This window comes from Theobroma cacao, chromosome 4, assembly GCF_053813885.1.
Source record: "Theobroma cacao isolate CCN51 chromosome 4, ASM5381388v1, whole genome shotgun sequence".
Taxonomy (NCBI): Eukaryota; Viridiplantae; Streptophyta; class Magnoliopsida; order Malvales; family Malvaceae; genus Theobroma; species Theobroma cacao.
Window position 1 is genome coordinate 37724700 of NC_142642.1, and position 27792 is coordinate 37752491.

Consider the following 27792-nt stretch of genomic DNA (forward strand, 5'->3'; position numbering starts at 1 on the left):
GTATATGAGACAGGATTTAATTGACAACAATCTCTCTTGTGACGCTTGAATTCTGGACAAATACATGTCAAATGAGTTATTATTACTTCATAATAGTCATGACACATAGGCTTTCTTTCTCCTGTTAATGCTTGAATCCCACACAAATAACCTGTAAATGCTTTAATAATCCTTTAAGTCTTCTATTATAGGCGTAAAAGCAGATTCATGAACCTTAGTTTGCACTTTTCTTGTGCGGGAATTATGGAAATTATTAATCTGCTGAGGTCTGCAGCTTTCAAGTTTTGATCTCCCTCTCTTGTTCTTTATGCAGGCTTAACTCAGAGTAGGGAACATGAACACAAATGAATTGATGATGACGATTTATTTATGAAAAGAGAAAGCACACTCAAATTTTCTAGGTTCAACAATAACACAGACAAGTTTTAATTGTACAGAGACAACACAGCTGATATGCAACTTAGTTTGTTTGTTCGTATTAATACTACATAAACCAAACTTGGATAGCCACATCCTTTTTGTGATTTTCTTCCATCTTTTTTTACAAAGTTGCAGTTGAAGCAACAGATTCTTCTATGTAGTTTTGGTTTGATGGGTATTATAGCAAAACACATTAACATTACAGAATGCTCAAACCACCAAATATCTTTGCTGCAGCCAAATGTCTGAGGAAAAAAAATGTAACTCCACTTTATATTATCTGTTTTCCTTCTAAATTTCCCAGTCGACCGAATTTCTGACCAGACTACCTATTGAGGAGACTGAGAATCAGATCCAAAATCTCCTTCGAGAACCCAAGCTGAAAGATTTTCTCTCCATGAGAGAGATGGATCTTCTCCCTTTTCTTGCTCTTAGATGTGCTGTTGCTAGAGAGAATTTCTCATACACCACCACCTAAGCCCCTGGCTTCTGATCCTTTCATGATTCTTAGCCTCTTGCATGATGTGACGAACATACTGCAAATAAAATAGATAACCTTGTAAGTTACATAAAATATCTCGCATAACTAGCAAAGAGAGCAGGAGAGGGAGAGGGAGAAGGAGAGAGAGAGAGAGAGAGACTTACTCCCAGGGAACATCTCCAACTAGCATCCAGTCTCCATCCTTGTCTTCATAAGTAGGTGCATAATCTGATCCTTTGTAGCCTTCTCTTTCTGAGTACTCACCTGAAAAGGGGGAATCGAAGGTCATTTTCATAATATTCATCACAATTTCACCCCCAGTCACATCAAGTATGTCATAAACAACAAAATAACAGCAATAATCAAATATTCTTACCTATGGTGAACTTGAACATGTTCTCTAAAGCCTGCAGGAGCTCCGCGTACCCTGTGTAAACTTTCAGGTCAATCTTTCTTAAGTATGGTGCTCCATCCATGCTTACTTTCACGTAAATCCCAGGACCATCAGACTCACTTTTCTTTGGCTGAAAGTTATTCTTTCTATAGGACCGGATCGGTGGCCACCCCACAATTTGTGCTCTGTATGGAGCATATGCATCAAAAGAATCCATTAGTTTCCATCTAAGTTTATGATCAAATAGTAAGAGATTAAGAAGATCGGTCCTGAAGGCAACTTTTGTTTGTAACTTGTTATGATAACTTACTTGGCAGGAGGGGCAGTTTCATTTTGAGCATCAGATTTGCCATTTGCTCCAAATTCCTCATCAGCGTCCTGCAATGGTCGCTTCTTGTTTCTAACATTGGAAACTGATTGTTCCTCTCTTTCATCTGTTCCTGGCAACCCTAACCTTAGCTCGGTTGCCTTGAGGTTTAGATCATTCTCATATGCCACGCTGCCTTCCATTTTTCAAAGATCTTCACCCAAATGATACACCAAATCAACTTGTCTGGAAACCAAAGTTCCTTCTTCAATGTAGAGATGAATGCGACCTGATGCTGTCTAAGGTCTGAGTTCAGAAAAGTTCTTGTAGTTCCTTTGACGACGCAAAAAGTTTGAGAGAAACGAAAATGTTTGGAGTTTGTGGTGGAAATGGGAATGCAAAAGCAGGTATTTAATAGGACATGATGAAGTCATAAAGCAAGGGTATGGTGTATTAAGAGTAATGAGGAAGCCTTGATATTCTCTCAATGCACGAATTATGGACAAAGGCAAGCTAAGCTGTCGGTAGCAACAGCAGCAACTTTGAGGCAAGCTGCCCCAGCGATAGGGGGACAGGGTGGGACAAGCTCAGCCGCCCATATGGAAGACTTGAGCCTTCAGTGGGACGGTCAAGATGCGTTTTGGGGGGTTGTGGGAGTGAAATCAGGGGCGTTGGTTTTTCTTTAAATGAAGGAAAGAAGGCAGCATCCCCATGTGAACGGGGTCCATCTTGGGTGTTGGTTATGGGCACAGCATGGCCATGTGGGGCTAGAATTTAGCAGGGTTTTTGAATTGGTTAATTGGACTGTGGGGTTCATTTCATGTGGTCTGTCCCGTCATGTGTGCAGGTCAGCCCCTGAATTATTCCTAGCTAGACAAAATTCAAACAAGAAAAAGTGTAATTAAAAAGCTTAATTATTTTAATTACTATTATTATGCATCTCTGTTGGCTATCATAACTAAGGAAAACAAGTTCATTTGACCCAGTCTGTTTGTAGTTGATTGACATTCCACAATCCAAACCTTGCCGTTTCTGTTATTTCCTTTGATCTTTAGTTGTTTGACCCAACTCTTTTTAAGGGGAGACCGCCGGATTAGTAATATTAATAATTTTCCTAAGCATTGGAGCCTCCATTAATGTATCTGGATTAGTCTCAGTTTATGAGGGGAATAAGAAAATCTTCAATACTTTGGGATGCTGAATAAACTGCCGCTCTGCTTTCTGTCTTTCCTCATCCCAGAGCTAAAATTTTTACCTACTAAAAATCACTTTTAAGGAGATTATAGGGTTGATCTTTAGTCTATACATTGATCATTGTGCTTTTCATTATCAAGGCTAATTTTTACTATGCAGTCTGCAGGTCATCATTTAGGCTTTAGGTTGAACTAGTTTTCCCAGAATCATTTCATGAGCTACGCATTCCAATGGTTGCTAGTCATGTGTTGCCTAAGTGCTATTATTTCACCTTGATTATATCTTTTCAACAAACAGGTTCTGAATTTCCAATGTTTAAGAAAGCTGCAAGGCTAAAAAACTACATATCTTTAGCTTTGCTTTAGTTAAATATTAAAGCAGGAAACTACTAGTACTGTAGTAGCTATCAATAATATAAGGGAGTAGTAGGCTCATGAGGAACTCTGTATTTTTAGCAAAATAAATCAGATCAAACCTTAGAAAGGAGAACACATGAAGCATGGTTATCATTAGACGCTGCCTATTATTACCCTCCCGGGATGAGTCCCACCTTGTCCTCTGGTCTGAATGCGCTCCATTGGATGCTCAATTGACGCAAGATGGGCATTCAAAGTTATCAGCATCAGGGTCCATTTCAGCCTCACCCGTGCGCATTAAAATGCTGTTTGATCATTATTATTCTTGTTCTGCTATATTGATGCACATACCATCCAACGCCTAATATTTGATAGACTCTCTTGGTTCAAATCTCTTTCTTCCTAGCAAAAATGAACCAATTCATTTTACCGGCATGTTATTTTCCAGGTTTCATTTTCTATGGTTTGAATTTAGAGAAGCATGCTAGACAATCTATATCTTGATCCATGACGAACCAAACATGTTCACAAATGCAGATATGCATCAAATGATCCAAAAGGAAAGAGAACAAAAGAAATAACATCACTATATATATATAGAAACAATTCATGTCATACTTCATTAGAAATAATAGGGATGAGTGTTAGCACAGCAATAATTATCAAAATTCAAATAATAAATGATTTTTAATAAATTTTTTATATGGGGTTTCAACAATTCAAACTATGATGAAATATTTTATTTGAGTTTCTTTTATTCATAAGATGATGCGTAATATCTCATTTTATCTCATATCAAATATCATATATGAATGTAATTTTTAAAATTTATATAAAGATTTAAGTCAATTACTACTAGTAATTTGAATTTAAACTTTCGAAAGTCATCTAATTTTAACTCAAAATGTTATTCAGAAGTAGGAATGCTTACAGCCAACCACTCCATACATGGAAAAAAAATAGTCAAAGAATCAATTAATCCCTTCTAAGTTCAGCTTCCCTGGCAGAGAAGCAAAATATCCATTTTCTTTTTCTTCTTCTTAGGACAGCTGAGAGTTTTTCTTTGTCCGGCTGTCGTCTATCTTTTCTGCATTTCCCTTCAGTCCTGTTTCATCTCCCAAATAAAAACAAAAGAAAAGAAACAAATCGAAGATCGTGCATTGATATTGAAGTAGGGTTTGTTTTTTTTTTTTTGGGTTACAGTTGCTGATATTCATTTCATCCAGGAAAGCCATGGTCTTAAATGTATAAAGGGTTTCTATTACGACTTTAAGGAATCCAACAAGTTTTAGTACAGATGTTTGAGCTGTGCTATGCTGTCCGTGGCCATGGCATGGCTCACACCGTTAGGTCATTATTGCTCAAACAATGCAGCGATAGTAACAGGGTCTAAAAATCTTAGAAGGGGTTAGTTAAAACTTGTGGCCTCTGCCACAGCATCATCCCAATGAAAGCTGTAGCTGACTTAGCTTTGCACGTTTGTGGTGCCTGAGCGCCCTTCAATCCCAAAACGCCCCTACAGGGACAGCGATGCATAACAAATATGAATCCAGGTGTAGGTCTATTTTGCAGAATTTAATCCACTACCATTTCCAGGTTGGATATGCATTGAGATATGACTCTTCAATGGAGTTGGAAAATTCAATGCTTAATTGCAGTGGCAGGTCGTCGGTAAAAGCTTTGACTCTGAACTAATTCCTGTCTGATACGGACCATTCAGCATTTCTGGTACATTAAGATTCTGATTCGTGTCTGGTTCTAAGCTAGGAGACGTGTCCATGTACTGGTCGTGAATCAAATTTATTGCAGAAAGCTCTGACATGATTTTTGCATGTTCATTTCTTTATGCCTATCCTTCAAGATATAGTCTCTGATATTTTCTGAGGCTAACTTATTTGAACAACAAGTTACCTAAATTAAAATAGGTAAATTATGGGAAAAAACTGTTAAACTTTGTGCAGAATAATGAAAAAACATACGGATTGTAACTAGATTCAAAGCACTTTGACAGCAAATTGAACATAAGATTTGCTTGAATCAGGCTAAATACACCGAAAGGTTCCTGTAACTTTTAAAAGTAAAAATGTAGTTGCATCCATTATTGACTAGGGGGTTCAACAAACAAATGAGTGCCTGTTTTGAACTTTCTGATCAAATTTCAGCTGAAGAAAACGCGTGTTGAAAATTCATCAGACAAGAACACATTTTTTTTCTCATTAGAAACATGCAAGCAACTTACAGGAAATGAGCCTGAATTGACAATGTATCTTCTTATGTATATAAAGAAACTTTTAAGTAGAATATAATTTCGATTCGGCGGCCACAAACAGAAAACACACGATGCAAAATGTGTGCTTAATTATTCTTTAATCATATTCAACACTTTGATTACTAGGTATCTAATCTTGTTCTCACCAACACAAACACTCTGGCCCCTTTTACAGGTTATCATAGCTTGGATCTGTTTCTTTGTACTTTGTTTTAGCCAGTCGGTGCTGAATTGCTGTGATACCCCTTTTTATCATAAACTCCGGTTTCACTCCATACTTCATAGCAGAAAACAAAGGGAAAAGAGCAGTAACTTGGAATTAAAAATATACCGACATTGGACATCAGGGTCAGGTTTAAAGCTCGAATGGAGCACAAAAAAAAAAAAAAAAGGAGAGTTTCCAAGCTGTGGGGTGCCCCAACTGGCCATGACAGTATAGAAAAAAGATGACAAATACAACTTCGATGAGAATAAGTGGTCCCAAAACGGGCCAATGTGCCAACACACAAAGGAAACCAGGCCCCTGTGCAAGGAACCCCCACACCCTAATTTGAAGGGCATTGAACTAGACAAAATTGGGGGGGTGCCCGAGTTGGAGAGGGCACCTTTCTTTGCATTAAATCCGTGGGGATTCACTCACCTGGCTCTTTGTTTTAGGACCACTTTGAAGGCAATCAAGGGTCCACCAATTCTTCTGCTGCATTGTGCACCTCCACCTTTGATATCTATTCAATTATAAATGTTTTCCGGACAAACCGTGTGTTTTCCAACAACATATACCCACCCTCTCTTTCAATTCCTCATGTGCATGCGGTGTAGATGTCTTGATAATGTTATTGAAAGCTAAATTCAATAGCCCATGGTTTTCGATTTTTTCTTTTTCTTTTTATAACTGGGGACAGCAAGGCATTTGGGATTTCATGAATTAATTGCTACGTGTGCATAAAATCTTTGGAAATGTAATAAACACAAGGGAGAGTGTGATAAAGTTGAATTGAATTGTCAGTGTTTGGAGGTCATGATGTTTCTGCAAAAACCAAACTATGTGCTGATGGCAGCAGACATTGGGGGTAAATTAACTTTGGTCTTATCTTCTGGTGAACTGAACTTGCACATGATTTAAACTTAAGAAAGAATTGTATTGAAAATGAGTCTAGCTTCATTGTAAAGTTGACTTGATTTGAAGTTGCAACACATTAATTTTTTTCTGCCGCAATCATAGTTCATTCATGAATTTAACCAAATTCTTTCATCTGGCATTGCACCTTCATAACTTACAGATTCAAGGTAAAGAATGAAATGACCAGAAGTTAATGCCATTCAGCAGGGAAAAAAAAAAGAAAAAGAAAGGGTGATGCAATAATACCAAAAAACAAAAGAGGATCAAGGAGAAATGAACAAGGGGAAATGAGTTGGATGCTTTGCTTTTCTTTACTAAGGTGAGAAACAGAAAGAAGAAGGAACATACATTTTTCACTTTTAATGATATCTTTTTGTCTTATTTTTCACTTCTTGTTACTGTTAGTAAGAAAGGATGTGGCAGCTGTCATCTTCTTTTTCTTTCTACCCTATTTCTTCCACACAAAATATGCTTGGTGGGTAAGAGAAAATGCTATTAAGGTCTAAGGATGGAAAAGAGTGTGCATGACAAAGTGCAGAAAAAAACAACTTCCTCCTTTTTGGTCTGGTAAAAGAGAAAAGTTAGCAGAGAATCTGCAGATGAGGTTCCTTCTTCTTTATATCTGTAGTACACTAATTAAGAAATGATCTTTTTACCATAATTCTCTTTGAAATTTCTCTGAATTTTCTTTTATTTTAAAAAGAATAGTCAAACTAGAAGCATTAGAAAATAAAATGAAAGTTGCAAATGAATTCTCTCATGTAAATACACCTTTCAATTATCTAAAACTATATGATAAATGTCTCTCCAATCTCCATTAAAGAAACAATAATTGGGTCAAATTATCCTGATGGGCGTTCGGGTCACGGTTCAACCTGCAGTGGCCCCAATTGGTCGGAAGTTGAACCCACAACTCAAGGCTTCAAGCAGGAGCGCGTGGGGAAATCTTTTGTTTTCAGACAGAAAGGGGAGCCAAACCAGGATTTTGATCTCCAGTGGTGAAAGAATGGATACTAATAATAACAAGCAGTAGGAGCTAGGAAGCATCATCCGGATGTACACGTGTGGCATGCTGATGCAACCCGATTGGTCAAGTTGGCCCTCTCCTCTTCCGGGCCCCAGCACATGAGAGGGTAACCCAAAAGAGAGGGTCCCATTTTCTGATATCCTGGGTGATCAGAATCTGATTGTTTGTTTGTTTGTTTGCCCTGGCTGTCAGGCTCTGATTGACAATCTACGGATATGATTTGGCAGATTTGCATTGCAGCACGAAGCCAGGGCTTTGAAGGTCGAAAGTTTAAAAGAGTAATGCCCGATCCAGGTCAAGCCACGTCGATGCATCAATGACCATTCATGGTTGTATCAAAAGGGCCCCCCCTGCCTTTTGAGAAACCGCGGAGCTGGAACATTATCAATCATCATGGGACCCTTTGTTAAACTCATCGTCAGTCTTGTCCTAGGTTATTACTGTTCGGATGTACTCCATGCTTTGCTTCACCACTGAAACTTGTCCTGTTACAAAAGCATGTAAAGTTTCATGGTCCTGTATGCTTTCCTTTCATAGCTCTACCTAGGCTTTCTAGTTCTAGCAGACTGTCGGTCGGAATGCTTCCGAAATTTGGAGACAAGATGCTGATTACTTGATCAAGTTCTCCTGTCAGGTACTAGAAAATTGCAACTCTTGCAGGACTTAAAAGAGTTCTATACCAAGTACGAACATTTTCTTTATCTAAAACTATAAACAACATAGAATTCAAATTTCGAAAATTACTACTATATTCAAGGTTCTTATCATCAAGTAATGCTTCATGGTGGTGGGTCAAGTAAACAAATGAGCATGGTTTTCATTCATTTTCAAGGTTTTTAGCCTTTAGGAAAAAAATGGGAAAAGAGGAATTAGTTGAGCAATGGAATAAGAATTAGGAAGCCAACTTCTTAGTCCTCTCTCCTCTCCCTACCCTCTTTTTTTAAGCTATAAGAAAAGAGTTAAATAGCATCAAATCCTGTTCATTTATCTTCGGTGAAAATAGGGAGTAGGGCCAAAATTTCCTTAAAGAAAAGGAATTCCCTGTTAAATTGCAGCAAGTGGAGTAGGGGGTAACTGAATAGGGGATTAGGGGATATACACAGCTTATAGGTTTCCCTTCCCCAGCGCAAGATTCAAGCAGTCCTTCAAAACAAACAAATTTGAAAGGGTCCTTAGTGGCCCATTACAGACTAGCAGCCCTATACAACTAGATGGGCTATGAAAATTTTCTAAGATAGTAGGCCGTAGCGACTACTACAGTAAAATGGGCTGGGACAGCTTCAGGCACCTTCTGAAGGCATTTCCAGGCACCCTATAATTGAAATGCGATGGGTTTCTAACTCTGGGCTAATTGATGTCGGCTAACATGTATAATAATCTGCCTGGTACATATGACTTCTACACATTCATAATGTTGGTTATGTTCCGAACTTTTTGTTAAAAAAAGAGGAACAGGCCAGGTAGGTTTCAAATCAATAATTTTATCACTATTTACTGTAAATTCTAATTCCTGCCATAATTGAGAATAGGAAAAAGTAGGCTTTCTTTTGCTAAAATAACAACATTTGCTTGCAGCAATGAGCTAGAGGGTCTGATAAGAGGCAGCTGGCCATGTTTCTTCCTTAGTTATACTGGAAAACTCATGCCAATGAGTGTGGAAACTACTGCCATATTCAAACATTCATCAACCCGTCTGCCAGCTCAAATCTTAAGCATTAACCGGCGACAGACATAAATTCAAAGGGTTGAGCTGGTAAAGATCTGTATAATTGCCATTGTGTGGAGCCTAAGAGAACACAGCTGCAATTTGCAAACGGAACGGACAATGTTTCAAGGGGCATGCAGAGCCGTTAGGAGAGGGGCTTTAAACGTCAGTTCTAAATGCTGATGGACCCCTTGATTAAGGCATTGCGTCAATCGAACACCATTAGTGCAAAGAAGGATTCTTCTGCTCCGTACGTCTTCAAGATATACGTCGTTTTTCGTCCTTTATTTCAGGGATTTATGGGCGTTTTCATGGGGCTGATCCATTGACAGTCACACCTCTTGTCAATAATAGAAGGGTTCTTTTTCTTCTTTTTATTCTTCTTCTTCTGGGGAGATTGGACAAAGGCTCATAAATTCCGCAAAAGTTAAATTAAGTTCGGATATGCTAATGATAGAACAGTCCGCCTTCTAAGCTGATGTCAACATTTTGAGAGCAACTATTCCTTCATGATCTGCTTAAATGAAAAGCTCCTGCTTTATCTTTATCATTACATTACTCTTAACGGCATCCTCTGTTTTTCCGTTTTGAGGAAGTGCATGGCTTGTGTATAGAGGTGAGCAAAATCAATACAGACCAATTATTCATTCAAATTAGATGCGATTTAGGTAAAATGGTTCGATCTAATTAATTCATTGGATCAATTGGTCCAAAATATTTGGTTTAATTGATTTTTTAATCGGTTCTCGGTTTTAAAATTTTTGGACCAATTCACTAAAAAATAAAACTAATTTGTTATATATTTATATATATAGTCATATAAATAATATTTTTTATATATTAAAAAGAATTGATAGTAAACTTAATTAATAATATATTTAAAATATATTAACGTATTGTACATACATATATAAATCATAATCATAGTAATTTAATATTAATTATATATATATTTATTTATAAATATGTATTAATATGAAATTACAAGTTATATATTTTAAATTATATAAGTTATGTGTTAATATTATAATATATGATAGTAAATATTTTACATATTAATATGTTATAATTATTATACCTTAGTAGTGTTTCGTAATATAAAATGGTATGAATATATATAATTGTATAAATGTATTATATATAAATATACATGAGCATTACTATAATTTATAATAAACTTTATTTGTATGATTATATTTAATAACTTCATTTGTTATCACCTTAGATTTTATAATATATTGTTTATAATTAGTTATTATTTATACAAATTTTGATATAAAATATTATAACATATAAGTTATGTAATTAATTATATATATATAATAAAGTCATATATTATATATACATATATTTAATTTATATATAAGCATTATTATAACTTATAATAGACTTTATTTATATGATTATATAAAACATTTTAATATATAATCTGTATAATTAATTATATATATAATAATGTAATATTATATATATATATATTTAATTTATACATAAGTATTACTGTAACTTATAATAAATTTTATTTATATGATTACGTTTAATAAGTTTATTAGCTCTCACATAAGATTTTATAATATATTATTTATAATTAGTTATTATTTATACAAACTTTGATATAAAATATTATAACATATAAGTTATATCATTAATTTCATATATATATATATATAATTATGGATGAAGTTTATAAATTTATAAGTTTATATGTTTTAATATTATAATTTGTAAAAAAAAAAAAAAGTGATAAAATTTTGATCCATTGGTTCAAAATCGAATTAACCAAACCAATTTTATATTTAATCGTTTTGATTTTTCATTATATTTGATCGATTTTTTAAAAATAATTAATCTATTTGATCTTTAAATATGATGAATCAAATCACCTAATCCATCCATTTGCTCACCTTTTGCTTATATATCTAGTCGTAGCCTATAGGCCCGCTAGTAAATGCTTGACAGGTACTGTTTTGTATTCTTCTATACTTCTCTTATGCACATGCCTTCATTTATCCATTTACAAGCAGTTCTTTTCATAAATAAATCCTGAAATACTGGCTTATAACTCTTGGCAGGACATAAAGATCATCACAAGTCAGATATTCTTCAGTAAAATGGAAAAGAGAAATACTAATAATAATTACACGTTTAGTCCTCAAGGGAGACCAAGCAGGTCAAAAACACCACATCCCCAGTCAATATTACAGAACAGTTACCCTCACCCACTACTTAAACTAATGATTATGGTACCAGCAACTGTAAAGAAGAATAAGATAAAACTAAAAGAAATAAACAACGACTAAACTTTGATCCTTTCCAGTATAAGTAACAAAGAACTTGATTCATCTAATCTCCTTTTAAAAAGCTTGGTGATCCCTCTGTCAGCCACTAAACTGATTCGGTATCCTCTTTGGTTTCAGTTAAACATTAAGTAAATAGGAGAAACGTATATCTTCTGTAATCAATCCCTGATTACGAACCTTTTGTCATCGATGACATGAAGCTGCTGAACCAAAAAAAAAAAAAAAGCAAGAGCAAAAACTATCTTTCATATGCAGATACGGATTAGAAAAGGGTTAATGATAGGTTAGTGCAAAAACCGCGTTAGGAGAGAAATAATGAATCAAAGGGCAGCCTGGTGAGGGGTAAGGCCATATTTCTTTAGCTTAGACATTCCAAGCAAAGAGTGGCTTGGGTCAGCCCCCACCATGGCGAGCACTGTCCCAGGTTCCACCAACATTTGGAATAATATTATTGCGAGGAGATTCTCATATATTGCGTTTGTAGGACCAATCCTAATAAACTAGATTAGTGCTCATAATTAATATGTTAATTAACTTGTGGACTGTCACTTAATGTGACTTGTCTGCTCTGCTAATAAAGAGTATCAGTTTCAGATTTAATCCATTTGATCCACCAGGGCATACAGCCAGACAGCAACTTTGAAAATGCTCTCAAGAGTTTGAAAATGTCCACAGTGAACCGAATAAGTATGAGTAAACTTGTGTGACATTATAACATACATAGACATACAAATTAAATGAGAGGAAAAGATATGCTTGTGACCACATGAATTGTCATAATCTAGCAAAAGTTTTAAACCGACACATTTGTTCAAATTACTTATCATTTCTAGGGTTACATCTCTTACAGTCATATGTACATTAATTTTCCATATACAGATCATAAGTTTATGTTCTATCCTAAGTATTGTTAATGTTAAATTTCATATACTGTCAATGAACAATAATTACCTGTTAACTAATCAAAATTAACATTTTTTAATAAAGATTTTTATGTTGTTTTAAACTTTAATTAATTCAGTGAAAGATATTGAACTATGCAATAAACGATGTAATATAATGTAGCACCTCTATTCTAGCGATTTATTTAATTCATCCTTTGATTAAGTAAGTAATTAAGTATGAACTTAACTTGGTGATTAGCTTACTTATGTTCATAGTAAAAGAAATTTGGCCGATTTTCACTATATATATATATATAGTACTTTAGAAAATGTTTGAACAATCATCCACATAGTTTCTGTGACAAATGAAGCATGCCATTGACAGGTTCTAAGATTTTTTAAAAAATATCTAGGCATGCATCCCTATATGAGGGCATAGAAAGAAGCAAAGAAAGAGAGAGAGGGAGTGATATAAATAGGACAAGCTTATGGTAACATCGTGATGAAGAGGCCAAGGCATCCAAAGTCGTCCAAAGTTCAAGGGAGATCGTGAAAATCACTTTGTTTACTTTGGGAGCAAAAACAATATTGATCTTGTACTATTTGAGGTCTTCCAAGGCATTTTGTGGCAATAAAACAACCACAGGACAATCTATATTGACACGATATCTTGACTCTATCCTAGTTTTATATCTGGACCACACCGCAAAATCCTCTAAAAAGCTTAGTTCTTTACATTGTTAAAAAAAAAAAAAAATAAGAGTTATCCAAAGTGGGGGGCTTCCTTTTCCTTTTCCTGTAGAAAGTATAGAGAGGTTTCTTTGTATTCTTATATGATTTTGACTCTACCAAGTCCAAAAGATGAAAAGGGTATTCTCTTTTTTTTTTCCCTTTCCTTGAAAGGGTTGAATTAATTGGGTAATGTTAAAAGAAGATGTGGATGGGAATGGCTAAGAGTCATGGGCGGGGATAATTATACCTAATATCATAGAGGTAGGTTAGAAAGAAACAATCCAAAATGGGGTTGGGGACGTTGACAAGGCAAGGGCACAGCTTGGGTTAGGGATGTTTCCTTCTCCTAGGGATGTGACCTGTCTCTAAGTCACAACCATGGCCTCGAAGGGCTTTAGAATGAGTGATGTTGATAGCTTGCTATTGGTACGTACGTTTATGTGTCCTACTGGGGAAATAGGTAACACAATATGGCTCATGCCAATGCCACCCATTTTTTCATGGCTTAATTTGACCAAAACAAAAGAAAAAAAATTATTATTAGTCTCCAAAACTACTCTCCATTGCTTATCATTTTGTACTGGTAGTAACCCCAGCGGTAGCTGTTGTTTTGAGATAGTACCTGTTTTAGTACAGACAACCTCAGAAGGGAAAAAACTTAGAGCGAAATTAAGCTTTGTATGGAAAAATTGGTGATTTATTTCCAAACAAACATTAGACAACATGTAATTGTTTTTAATACAAAAGGGTGATGGAATGAGGCAATGGTTCTTTGGGTTTCTTAATGTTTAATGTAAGAATTTCAAAGGTAATTATTTTTATTTCATGACATAACCTCAATGATTTAAATAAAACAACTCGATGAACTTTACCTGAAAATTTCCAGTGGAAAGTATGCTGTCCTAGACAGAGAAGACCCAAATTGAGGATGTAATTATATTTAAAAAAATAATTAATCCCCAGGGGGTGGGCAAGTGTCAATTCAAGAAAGTTGTCTTCTAGCTGCAGCTGATCCAAACTTTCTTTTTTTCTTTTCCTCCTTTTCAGTTGTTCTAAGTCAATAATTCAACCCTTTTAAGAGATTTGTCAAGTAGTAAAAGAGAAGAAGAAGGGCAAAAACAAAAAAAAAACAAAGTTAAAATTGGGAGAAAAACAATTTTATTTGTGCAGTGAAGACATACTGCCGCTTTATCAGATTGATATATTTAATAAAACTGGGTGTTGCATGGGATGAATTATTGGTTCATGTGAGAATGTGCATAATTGGAAGGTTCTTAGAAGTATCTTTACTATAAAATAATCACCATTTTTTTATTTAATTTAGGCAATATAGTATAAGATTGGGTCGTGCATAATCATATGCTTCTTCTAAACACCCATCTGATACCATTAATTGGAATGGAAGATGCAAATTGGCAATACCTCAAAAAGAAAAAGAAAAACCTTCCACATGCATGTGATTAGTTAACCTTTTGTGACTTCTCATTATGCCCACAAGATGATAGTTTTCAATTTGATAATGGGTTTCAAAAATTAATGTGAGAATGATGATCAATTTTTTTCTTTCTCTGCAAAAAGAAAGATTAAGTAATGATTGATGTTCAAAAATTTAACTTGGACCTAGGGTATATTAAATGTAAAATAATAGAAAACTCTTCAAACTCTATGATTAGTGATCAAGGTTGTAGGTTTCCATAATTTTATTAAGTGAGTTTTATTTAAAAGCGTGACTAGTTAATGTGTTATTTGCCTTACTTTGATGTTAAATATTGGCGCGTCAGCATCCCAAATTTTTAACTTAATAATAAATTATAGTAATTTTTTTACATTAATTGCTATTCAAACTAATCCAATGTTTTTCTTTGAACCATTTTCAATCATATAAGTATTAAGTATTAGTTTATAGAATAAAAGTGGAGGGAAGAAGGATTTTAAACTAAACTTTTTAAGTAAAAAATAAATATACTTATATGTATTTATTATTGAATTAAATGTTCGAAAGTGTTAATAATCAAGTTTAATAGTATAATATATATAGTCAAGTTTAAGGACAAAATTGTCCTAGAGAAATGATATCCCATTGATTCATTGAAGTTTCCAATCTTTTGCAAGAAAGTAACCTAATAGGCATAATCTTTCATGTAATGATTCTAAAGAAAGGCTAACTGATTATTAGGTCCACCAAACGGCTAGATTATTTTTTCACCATGTTAAATCTCTTTTACCATCTCCCGACTCCCTTCAATCCAAGTGCTTTGCATGTGATGTATAGTTGACCAAACGAGCAACTGTGGAGACGACCTGCCCAACCCAAGAATCGAATCACGTACACTGTGCAATCAAAGTCGGTTGAAGTTCTTGGTTCAAGATGGACGTCCCATCTCCCTCCACGTGTTGACAAACCATAGATCATGAAGCTGATGTGACGTACACATGCAGCCATACAAGGAACACCCCACAGTTATATTATTGAGGATTCTCTCTCTTTCTTTGTTAGCAAACATAATAGCGAAAGAAACCAGACAGAAGAAGCAGAGGCAAAAGCTATATATCAAGAAAACACAAGAGAGAGAGAGAGAGAGAGAGAGAGATAGGAGCAAAAGAAAGGAATAAGAAAAGGTCAAGAGATTATTTTTTCCATGGAAGTTAGTCGCAAAATGGCCAACATGCTTGGTGCTGAGCGTGATTTGAACTTCAAAGAGACTGAGCTGTGTCTTGGATTGCCTGGTGGAGGTGGAGGTGGAGGAGGTGGTGGCGGAAATGAAGTGGAAACTCCAAAGACTACTGGGAAAAGAGGCTTCTCTGAGACTGTTGATTTGAAGCTGAATCTTCAGTCTAAGGAAACTGGCATGGATCTGAACAAGAACATAGAGAATGGTTCAAAAGAAAAAACTCTCCTCCCTGCTTGCACCAAAGATCCTGCAAAACCACCAGCCAAGTAAGTCAAATAAAAGAACCCACCATTTTTTTATCTCTTTATGCTTTCTGATATCTCTATCAAACTTTTTTTGCTCAGTTATCTATGTCAAACTTCCCATACTATATTAAAGTATTATATCTGTTCCTTTTCTACAAAGGATATTAGGGTTCTTTCTTGATTTAGTAATTCTTTGTTGTTTTTAAAGAGTAATATATATAATAACATTTGGGGTTGGATTTTCAGGGCACAAGTTGTGGGTTGGCCGCCAGTTCGATCTTACAGGAAGAACATTATGGCTAACCAGAAAAACAGCTGTGAGGAAAGTGATAAGAAAGCTAGCAGTGGTGGTGCAGCGTTTGTGAAGGTTTCCATGGATGGTGCCCCATATCTGCGAAAGGTAGATTTGAAGATGTACAAGAGCTACCAAGAGTTATCTGATGCCTTGGCTAAGATGTTCAGTTCCTTCACTATGGGTAAGTATACTCCATACAATTATGGCAGTTAGACAGAAAAAAGAAAATAATGCTAACAAGTACCATTTTTACTTTGAATAGATCCATCATCCATGTGATCATGTCCATAACCCCCCAAAACATATCCCTACTGCTTGAAATGACAAGCTAGAAAAAATATATGCCTGTAATATTTATTGCCTTCAAAAAGGACTTTTCAGGATTTTAAATTTCTTCATAAAGGAAAAATAAAAGGTAGGTTTTGACTTTGAGAAAAGATGTTTCATTAGATAATATTACATGCCAAAAAAGAGTGTATTTTTAGGCTACAGAAGGAGAGAAAAGCTGCCCGGTTACTGTTATCTTTTTGTAGTAATGAGGACAAGCTCCGATTTATATGCTGAAACCAAACTGTAAAGAACGCACGAAAGCAGTATCCTCAAGGTTGAATAATGATACAACTTTTAGAGTTGTCAGTGTAAGAGGCTAGAATTTAGGTTGCATGTCTAGCTTGGCATCTGCATAATTTCATGGTATTGTTTTTTCTTCTTCTCTGACAAATTAAAAACTAAATTTTGACATGGCTGTTTTTTGTGTTGAAGGTAACTATGGAGCTCAAGGAATGATAGACTTCATGAATGAGAGCAAGTTGATGGATCTTCTCAACAGTTCCGATTATGTGCCAACCTATGAAGATAAGGATGGTGACTGGATGCTCGTGGGGGATGTCCCATGGGAGTAAGTTCTAGATTCAGTCCCATGAACAAAATAACAAGCCCAAAGCTTCAAAATTATAATCAATCAAACAAGGAACTTTGCATAAGTGTGATAGTCTTCATTAAATGCCTCTATATCTACATCGTTTAGCAGCAAGAGAAAAGGCGGGCTAGGCCAGGCGCTGGGACATAGAAAGCTGCTACATCTATCAGTTTAACCCTTAACTAAATATTGTAATGAGGTGAAATTTTGCACAGCTAATCCTTGCTTAATTTTTTCTCACAGGATGTTTGTTGACTCATGCAAGCGCTTGCGCATAATGAAAGGATCAGAAGCAATTGGGCTTGGTATATGTTTCTTCATTCACTCACTCACTTATTTACTTTAGCTGGATTTAACTTTATGATCACTAACAAAGGCTAGTTTTTGTTAAAAATTTCAGCTCCAAGAGCAATGGAGAAATGCAAGAGCAGAGCCTAAACCATACACCTAGCGTTTGGCCAGCTGCTGGTTCTTTCCAAGTTCTGTATCCCTAAAGCCTGGATTGCTGCAACAAGATCCTGGAACAGAGCAAGGCTAGCTGGCTGCACCTTTGGATGTGTCTGTATTTTTATTTGATATTTGGTATATAGATATGCAAAAAGATCTGGGACATTTGTAATGGACAAGAAGCAATAAACTTAACCCTATTGTCTGGCTTGTTTATTGCTAATGGGGCTTGTTTAATAATCACCTGTTTTTGCTATTGTCTGGTCGTCCTTGCTGTCATAGTTGTTGTGTATGTGTTTTATTCCTTTCCCCCCAGTTTTAATGCTAATACCTTTTTCTTTCCCTCTACCTCCAATCAAAAAGATTCTTCATATCATGTAATTCCATATTCTTCATTTATTAATTTAATTATTTGCATTGTTATATTACTATTGTTTTATATATATATATATATTCTAGTGTATAATGGAGTACCTTGAAATTTGTTAGAATTTCAGGACCCCCATGAGGGAAGGGGGGAACAAGGCCATGTGCAGGCTGATGGGGGGCATTCATTCATGACCATTAGTTTATGCTGTTTACTGGTTATCAGTGTTTTTTTTTTTTTTTTTTTTAAATTTTGGGAGGGGGAGAAGTGTGGGGGAGATAATCAAAAACATAACAACTTGACTGGTGAATGTAAGGCTGCTGGCTGAATGTGGCTGAATTTTATAAAAGTAGAGACGGTGGTTTGTAGCAGCACTTGCCTCTGCCTGTTGTCTTTTTTTTTTTTTTTTGTATATTTTATAAACATATCAATTTAATTTTTCTGGGATCACTAACATTATTTAGGTTATTTCTATAATGCTGTTCCTTCTCTCTCTCTCTCTAATATTGTTTGTTATATATATATATAAAAGGGTTTTTCTTGGATCTGGCATAATGGCAATCTCATGTTCAATATCTCTGATAGAAATATATAATTTGTGAAATTTGATGTCACCTTATACACAACCAAATCATTATGGAAGGCACCAAAAACCTTTCTTTAATACTGCTCATTACTTAATAGTAATATACGTAAGTTCATTGTCAAAGCAAAGAGTCTGTGGTTAATCTACATATATACTTGTTTCAAGGATTATATATTGATAGACACATCACAATTTCATTAGATTTTAAGTTACATAACACGATAATTTATTCTCATCTCATTAACTTAAACTCCTCTTTTCAGATTTAAGTGTAACCTTTTTTGGAAATTGAAAGCTTCAAACAGGTACAAAAGGATTTGCAGTAAGAGAGGGGATTAAATGAATATCTTCATCGGATTGGAGAATTCATATATCATCGTGTTGATCAAAGAGAATATTACGACTCGAATCTGGAATTTTTACTCAAGTCTCACCCCATCATCTTAATCACTTGAACTAAGCTCAAGTGGCAAAACACAAAATTGGATAAATATTTCTCAAGTTTTTACTTCTTATAATTTTGTTTAAAATAAATGACAAAGGAAAGGATCAAACCTGGAAGCTAATTCTTTCTTATATCAATTGCTAAAAGCATCCAAGTAAAAAGATTGAACCATCCAAAGCCAAGGTGTGGAAAAGTGCTTACAAAAGTTCTGACTCGTTCATCTAAAACCCAGTAAAGAATTGTTTGCTTGAACCGCAGGCCCATCATCCCAAGCTCACAGATAGAGCCCAAATTAGACAGGAAACCCTGTGGACCAGACTCTGACTAGTTATTTCTATTATCAAAGCCCATGAGAGGAGGAAAAAGGAAACACTTACAACAATAGATAAACTTTCTTTTGTTCAAAGATAGGAACTTGCAAGACAAATTGTATAATATATAGACATCATTGCTTGTTTCCAAATGCTCTGCTGTTTCTATCCACCTTCCCCCCATGATGTCAATAATCAACAATTTGAATGTCTTCCATTATAAGTATAAGTGAATAACATTGGTCACATTTATAGTATTAGGAAACTGAGGTCATATGATGAGAACTTCAATAATTTGTAATTTTATAAATACACTTGGTCATTTCCTAATGAAAGAGAAGGCATTATAGGAGAACTTACAAAATGAGAAAAAGTCAACCCTCAACACAAAACTGATCAAGTAGCCCAAATTTGAGATCTTCATCCCCTGGAGCATGTGTTAAAACTTCCGAACATATATAACCATGCATATGAGGATTCGCCAAGTCTTGCACATTCAGCCTAACTGAAAGCGGCAAAGCAATAGACTTTAACATCTAAGAAACTTGATATTACAAACATACATCAATGAACAAAATATAGCAGTCTAAAATAGCTGTTTTATTCCTTGGATGCTCTTTCACTGAAAGAAAAGGAAACAGTTTTCGAGGCAGATTTAATTAGGTGTCCATCCCTCGTGCCTCAAATGCCTTTTCATTGAAAGTAAAATAAGTTTCCGAGGGGGAGAAGAAAGATCCATCCTTCTCTAAACTAGTTTTCTTTATCAAATTCCATAGTTGTTTTTCCTAATGTTCTCAAACTTCCGATGGTTACTACAACTTACATTCCTGCCACAGGTTGCAGAGAGGAAAACTTCCTGTTTCAGTGTTAGTCAGTTGACTTACAACAAATTAATAGGCTGGCTTTATTTTCTTATACTTAACTAACATGCAGGTGGAAGTAAACATGAGAGAGACAGGTAATTGTGATGTGAACATGTTAGAGACATTATCATTTCAAAATACTTTAAGAAAGCTGCCACCAGAAGCTCACAGAAAAAAAAAAAAAAAGAGAGAGAGAGAGAAAGTTATATGTTGTTTCTAGCAACTAGCTCAATGAAAATAATTTGAAGCCAGGTCAATGAAACTCATATGTAATCCCCTACTGAACTCAAATAAAAAACTCACTCTTAAAAATTCCAATATTGACTTGTTGAACAAGTCTTTCTCTTTGACTTGTTGAACAAGTCTTTCTCTTTCTCATATTATTTCCCTCTAATGTTATGTGCAAGACCAAACCCTTATTGACCAGATAAACGGTTTAACACTTTTGGTTGTTGGAACTTAGATATAAACAAGGAACCTGAAAGAGTGACCTAGACAATGACACGTGCAAGACCTAACCCTGATTGACCAGATAAACAGTTAGCACTTTTGTTTTTTTCCATTTGTTGGAACTTAGATATAAACAAGGAACCTGAAAAAGTGACCTAGACAATGACCATTACTACTATAAAAATTGTTTACATTACATATTAGTCCATCGGAGTAGTTAAATCTTATCTACAGAACTACCTCAGAAGTCCTTGATACTACAGAACTACCTCAGAAGTCCTTGATACATAAATTAAAAATAGAGGTCAGATAACAATCCTTGTTTGAATCCTTCATCCAATCACCTCTAAGGACAAGCCAAAAATAGAGGTCAGATAACAATTTGTTTGAATCCTTCATCCAATCATCTCTAAGGACATTATATAGAGCACATTAAACACCACATTATCATCTTCCTAACCAATACTCAGCCTCACCCCTTTTGATTATCCCTTTTACCAGCCTGAGCAGTTTATGAAGAATTAATCAATGGCCGTTCCTATACTTAAGATGGTATTGCTCTTAAATGGACATGAGCACAATACCTTCCTACACAGACATCATGTTCCAAGTCTATTCGTAGGCCAATCAAGAAGAGGAAGCATGAAAATAAACCAAATAAATAATAGTGCGTCAGCTGGAAATGAGTCTCAGCCTCTTCTCTCAGAAATTGGAACAGAGAGAGTAAAAGAACTTCAAGAAATTAAGACAGCAGAAGAGCCTGAGATAAAATTAGCAGACACTTGGAGAAAGTTACATGGTGAGGATGATTGGGTTGGTATGCTTGATCCCTTTCATCCCCTCCTACGATCTGAGCTTACTCGCTATGGAGAAATGGCTCAAGCTTGTTATGATGCATTTGATTTTGATCCATTCTCCATCTATTGTGGCAGTTGTAAATTTAGTCCTGGCAAGTTTTTCCAGTCTCTTGGCTTGACACAACATGGATATGAAGTGACCTGCTACCTCCATGCCACATGCAATATCAACTTCCCCAGCTTCTTCAAAAGATCATTAAGGTCTGAGAAATGGAGTCAAGCAGCAAATTGGATTGGTTTTGTTGCAGTGTCAAATGACGAAACATCAGCACATCTAGGAAGGAGGGACATAACAATTGCCTGGCGAGGCACAGTAACAAGACTGGAATGGCTAGCTGATTTTATGTACTTTCTAAGGCCAATTAAAGTACGCATGATCCCATGCCCTGATCCAAGAGTCGAAGTTGAGACTGGATTTCTTCATTTGTACACAGACAGGAATAGAAATTGCCCATTTAGCAAGTACTCAGCAAGAGAGCAAGTTCTAACAGAGGTCAAGAGACTAATGCAGCAGCACAAAGGTGAGAAATTGAGCATAACAATCACAGGTCACAGTCTAGGGAGCGCACTAGCAATATTAAATGCTTATGATATAGCAGAGACAGGAGTAGAAATCATGGATGATGGGCAGGCAGCCCCTATATGCGTTTTCTCATTCTCAGGGCCACGAGTTGGGAATATCAGGTTTAAGGAGCGAATTGATAAGCTTGGAGTGAAGGTGCTGAGAGTGAGGAACGTTCATGACCAGGTGCCTTTGGCACCTGGGATATTTTTCAATGAACGTGTACCATCCACACTACAAAAGCTAGCAGAAAGGTTTTCATGGTGGTATTCACATGTTGGAGTGGAACTTGCTTTGAACCACAAAGACTCCCCCTTCTTGAAAGAGACAAATGATCTAGCATGCTTCCATAACTTGGAAGCACACCTTCATTTAATTGACGGGTAAGTATATTCTTGTTTTTGGGTTGTATAACCAAAGATGAAGTTTTACTTAATCATGAGGTCTAACAGAATTGTGGAATTATAAAGCAGTCTTAATTCCAAGAGAATTCAACAAAAAGAAAGCAAAATTGTTCTTCTCATATTTGCATCCATGGATTAAGACCTAATAAGAATTTAAAGGTACAAATAGGAAGATGGTGTCTAGAATTCACAATATTCAACAGTCACCTACCTTGACAGAACCATTGAACCAAAGTAGGTTTTACTGCATGTTATGTCCAAATTCTTTTATATCATGTCTGCTTCTGTTTCTTTCTTTCCCTTGTCAATTTTCACCACCCATATGTTATTCACAATAGGTCACTACCACTCAACCCTGAATTTCGACATTATCATCATTTTTCCCTCAAAAAGGATGCAAAATATCATTCATTTATTTATGCAGTGCATGCTTTTCATGAAGTGCCTTTAAAAATTTAGAATTTATCAACCTAAATGCTGTACTTGCTAGAATAGGATTTTGTAGTAATTATTACAAAGAAATTATTAACAGCAAATAACTAAATACTTAGTCGTTTTCTTATTCTTGCAGTACTACAGATTGATATGATCCTACTTTTTAAAGATTTTGCATTTTTATAAAAGTTAATTGAATATGAAAATTCTATTCATACAGTAATAATTGTCATCATGGTAAATCGTTGACTTTACATATTAAACTGTTTCATGTGTTCACTTGATACATCAAACTGTGGGATGGTATCAGCAATTCGTGTATCCTGATTAGGACATTGCTATATTCTTCATAATAATGCCATTTGAAAAACCATGCAGACAATGGGCAAGCTTTGGGTTTAATTATAATAATTCTTTGGCCTTTTATTTTGAATATGAAAAGGTACCATGGGAAGGGAAGAAAGTTTGTTCTTGCCAATGGAAGGGACATTGCATTGGTGAACAAGGCAACTGACTTCTTGAAGGACCATTACCTAGTCCCTCCAAACTGGTGGCAAAGAGAGAACAAAGGACTTGTTCAAAACCACAAGGGTCATTGGATTCAGCTTGAACGGCAAGATCTTGAGGATCATCTAAAGAAATACGCCCCTACTTCTAGACATTGGGAATAACTGGAGAGAAGTAATACAGTACTCACTCAGAAGGCAGCAAAGCTTGTTGATTGAAGCAATGACAGCTCTTGCCCTCTTATAATTGATAGGAGATATTGGATGTTAGACTGAACAATACAATAACAACACAAGTTGCTAGTGTTGGATATCTAAACTAGAAGGTAAGTTGGTTGCTTAGTGAAATTATTGAATAAAGCCATTAGGTCGATTGTTGCGAACTATTTCTTCCTTAGGATTACTGTTCTAATGCATGTAAAATGCTCAACAATAAAGTCACATCGTTAGCAACTATATACACTGTTTTGTATGGGAATAGATTACAAATATTGAAACTAGACATTAAAGAGTTCAACTAGAAAGTTAAGAAAACTTCTTGAAGTAAATCATAAAGCAATCCAAGCATATGACAGAGCACAGAAGAAGTTAAAGCAATTTGCGATTATTAAGAGGCTACAAATTGGCTTGGATGAACAAGCAGGACTTCACATTTTGATTTTGAGGCAGAGAAAAGATATATGATTATACTGCTCAGAAGATAGCAAAGACTAAAAAGCACTACCTTCTTATTTATTGTAATTGATTTTGAGGAAGAGAAAAGAAATCTTTGGCATTCCGTGCCACCTCTGCCTCTAATACTGCTTCCAACACAATGTCTGATCCTTTTGCACTTTCTGTCACCACAATCAACAGCTACTTATATGAGCACATTCATTTAACATGACTCTTAAAAGAAGTAAATAGAAAAAGGTTGCAAAAGCAATTGAACATGCAAATATTTTCATTACATGGGATAAATGTACATTCTTTCCTGGAAAAGAGTTCAGATCTGTTATGTTTAGGCAACAGCTGAGTCCATATTGAAAATAGAAGAAGGAGGGTTGTATCAAGACTTCTTTATATTGACAGGAAGTTAATATCATAAGTTAAATAGATAGTAGGAGTTGCATTGCCTATTCTGCAATAAAAATATGATGCAGGAACCTGATGTTTTCATCAAAACATACACATTCATATACATACAACCCCAAAATGGACATGCATACATAAAAGCACAGTACTTTCAACAATTTCGATGCTAGAGAAGAAAATTTAGAAGAGAGCTCTGATCTTATACCACATAAAATCAAAACTTCTTCAAAGAAGAACATGATCCATAGAAACAGAAAAACAATATCTAGAAACCTTCAAATGCAGGTGCAAATAAACATAATTAATAAAAATAAAATTTAGTAAATAATTGATAAGAAATCTTATGACCTTTTTGATCTGCAAGGAATCCAGCATCTTTAGCTGAAACTGGAAGAACAGTGAGTTCACCAAATTCATAATTAAGATTTTCTTCTTCTACACTGCACTTCGCTGAATCAGCTTTAACAGCTTCAGATTCAGCCAATCTCGCATAGGCAGTTGCTTGGCTATGCAAATTAGTTGAAGCCAAAGATTTGACATTATAATCCTGAGAAGGATGCATGTGCGGAATCAAGACGATGCAAAGGAGACATGCTTTATGAATAAAAAAAAACAAATAAAACATGAAGAAAGGGTATCAGTAATAATGATTAGATTCAAAACCTTCTTCACAGCATCATCTGAATTCTTCTCTTCTTCACCTTTCCCAGGTGGAATTGTACCTGCTAAAAAACACACAGACAAAAGAAGAGGGCAGGGAGGAAGTTACGTAACATGAAGCAGAACAAGGTAGCAATGCTAACATATAATTTAAACCAAGATCACTACCATTACTATCAGAAGCAGGCTCTGGAGGACTATCCATCAGTCTTCGAGTCATAGGACCAGGATTCATGAGAGATAAACTCCGTATTTCATACCGAATTGCATCTAGTTGTGCCATTGTATCTTGAAGCTCTTTGTGAACCTAAACACGTCAGACCACCATAAGGTGAAACAGAAACCACCCTAAATTTGTCGCTACCACTACCTTCACAGATTATGTTCACTATACACATTTCCCTTTCTATATTACATACTATACAATCTAGAAATGTTACCTACAATGGACATTCAAGGAGTTTGAAATTTCTTGGCAGGAAGAACAAGAATAGCAATAAAAATAGAAATTTTATCTGGTAAAGTCTGGTTTCTTTAACTTTGTTAAATGAAAAAGAAGTACCTGGCGAGCTTGAGATTGTTGCATAACATTATCGAATTGGCCACGAGCTAATTGAACATACCCAATTGCTCGACCTGCTAACCTTCCAGCTGTTCTTGCAATTTTTGGGAGATCCTTTGGTCCTACAATGGATAAAACACTAAACCCATTTCAATTTTTGGCTTAAAAAAAAAAGCTTTCTTTTTAACAACAATGAGAGTATTTCTTGAAAACCCAGAATCCCAATTAACCCCACAATACACACACACACACACACACACACACATATATATATATATATAGAGAGAGAGAGAGAGAGAAGAATTACCTACTAGAGCAGCAGTGGCTCCAATCAAGAGGAAGAGCTCTCCATAAGAAATACCAAACATTTCGAGACAGTCACTCGATAGCCAGTCGGCGCGCGTTCTCTATTAACGACCGCGGAGCAAGAAGAGTTTCTGGCACAATTAGACCAGCCTTGCCACAGGTGATCAAAGTGGCCCCGAAGTCTTCCAAGATTTGGGCTACTGGGCTTGGTCGGAATTCGAGTATGACCCATCAGAAACTGCAGCCCTCATATATATATATATTTTTAATTTGCATTTTTTGTATCAACAAGGATTGAAAATCGAATTGCTCTCGTTGAGCCTGCCTGATAAGTAAATCCAATTCCCTCATACATTAACCACGACTTCATGAAAATCCTCAAAATAAAAAGAAAATGAAAAATTAAAGTTGCATGCTGCTTTAAGTCCTTAACTTCGAGAGCATATTTCAAAGGCTACCAGGCTATAAGATTTGTATATTATATATTTTTTTAATTTATGCAAAGCCTGAAGGGGTTGCCAAAAGTTTGTTGGAGACCACATGTTTGGATTGAATGTCCCGAACAACTGCCATTTTCAGTAAAGTGGAACTATCAGACCAAACTGCATCTAGCATTTCCTTTGAACAGGTGCTTAAATGTTAAGAGATCAAATTAAACCAGCAGTTTTGGTCTCTGCCATGAGCAATATGTTGCTTGGTTGAAGTTCAAATATGTGCACTGTACTGTTTGACTTTTGATCCCATCCTCATGTAGCTCGATTTTGGGACCAATCTTTCTTCACAAAATTTTCAAACTCATGGAATGCTCGTAACCATGGCGAGCAACAGCTTCGACAAACGAATTGTTTTTTGCCATGTGCCTTGCCTTGATTGATTTAGCAATATTCTCTGCAATGATATCAAACTTTAGCACTTACCCTTGAAATTCCCTTTCCGATCAATCTCTTCCCATGATACATATCCGGATATCATTGATCAATTCCAAGTAACCTAATCTTTCTCCTCCATGTCATCCCAAACATCCCGGGCAAACTCCAAAAGCAAGCCTTCAAAGTACATATTAATCAAACAATTACTAATTTACAAAGACATGAAATTGAAACCCCGGTTTGTTTACATGGCTATATGGATTTGTTCACCTTCAAAGTCTGAGCTAAGCCTCGGAGGCTGAAGAAGCCAGGAGAAGAAATGGGTACTTAAGATAACTGAGTTTAATGCCTTCTCTATCCATTTTGAGGTACAAAAGGAGGGAACTTCTAGGAGAGCTATGTTGGGTAAATTAAGCCTTTGATTATTGAATTCCAACACAAGTTATTTGGAGGAGGGATTCGGTTGAAGATGACGTGAGCATGGTCGGGGGAGTTGAGGGCTACCAGCTTGGTGATGAGATTGTTTTGGAGAGGGAGGCCATGGCGCAGGATTTGAGCGTGAATTCCGTGATGCCTATGAGATCTAAAGCTCCATTCTTTATAAAATCTTACGTAAAAAAAGAGTCCAAACATTTGCCCCTTGTTTACCGCCGCTCTGTGAATGAAATCGAAGGTTAAAAAACCATACAAGAAGTGAAAACGTTAAAGTTTGGTGAAGGAATATGGAAATAGATAAAAAAACTTCTTTTGCTTTTTGTTTGGATGATA

The 27792-nt window shown here is 35.6% G+C and overlaps 4 protein-coding genes and 1 long non-coding RNA gene across 6 annotated transcripts; 3 read left to right on the plus strand and 2 right to left on the minus strand.

The window, feature by feature from the left end:
- Positions 1–335: 335 nt before the first annotated feature.
- Positions 336–2047, minus strand: LOC18603114 (auxin-induced protein 22B-like). The gene is made up of 4 exons (XM_007034891.3): positions 1606–2047; positions 1278–1480; positions 1066–1165; positions 336–956 (listed from the first exon to the last, which is right to left on the minus strand). Exons 1-4 carry the CDS (start codon positions 1803–1805, stop codon positions 881–883), a joined length of 579 nt encoding a protein of 192 aa, XP_007034953.3. The 5' UTR covers positions 1806–2047; the 3' UTR covers positions 336–880.
- Positions 2048–7699: 5652 nt separating this feature from the next.
- LOC148763374 (uncharacterized) lies at positions 7700–9750 on the plus strand. Its single transcript, XR_016025911.1, has 2 exons — positions 7700–8202; positions 9144–9750. It is a non-coding gene; the product is annotated as an uncharacterized LOC148763374 (long non-coding RNA).
- A 5913-nt stretch (positions 9751–15663) lies between these two features.
- LOC18603117 (auxin-responsive protein IAA14-like) lies at positions 15664–18109 on the plus strand. The gene is made up of 5 exons (XM_007034894.3): positions 15664–16127; positions 16353–16582; positions 17164–17299; positions 17564–17625; positions 17721–18109. The coding sequence occupies exons 1-5, from the start codon at positions 15829–15831 to the stop codon at positions 17756–17758; spliced, it is 765 nt and encodes a 254-aa protein (XP_007034956.3). The 5' UTR covers positions 15664–15828; the 3' UTR covers positions 17759–18109.
- Positions 18110–19538: 1429 nt separating this feature from the next.
- On the minus strand, positions 19539–27574 carry LOC18603118 (uncharacterized). Of its 2 annotated transcripts, none has more exons than XM_018120124.2 (7): positions 26157–27574; positions 25850–25971; positions 25456–25594; positions 25291–25349; positions 24976–25174; positions 24278–24389; positions 19539–19981 (listed from the first exon to the last, which is right to left on the minus strand). In XM_018120124.2, exons 1-6 carry the CDS (start codon positions 26215–26217, stop codon positions 24286–24288), a joined length of 684 nt encoding a protein of 227 aa, XP_017975613.1. In that variant the 5' UTR covers positions 26218–27574; the 3' UTR covers positions 19539–19981; positions 24278–24285. The 2 variants fall into 2 exon arrangements, with proteins under 2 accessions (XP_017975613.1, XP_017975612.1); XM_018120123.2 differs by having other exon boundaries at positions 25291–25352; positions 26157–27571.
- On the plus strand, positions 21187–24042 carry LOC18603119 (phospholipase A1-Igamma1, chloroplastic-like). The gene is made up of 2 exons (XM_007034897.3): positions 21187–22591; positions 23490–24042. The coding sequence occupies exons 1-2, from the start codon at positions 21318–21320 to the stop codon at positions 23716–23718; spliced, it is 1503 nt and encodes a 500-aa protein (XP_007034959.3). The 5' UTR covers positions 21187–21317; the 3' UTR covers positions 23719–24042.
- Positions 27575–27792: the final 218 nt, after the last annotated feature.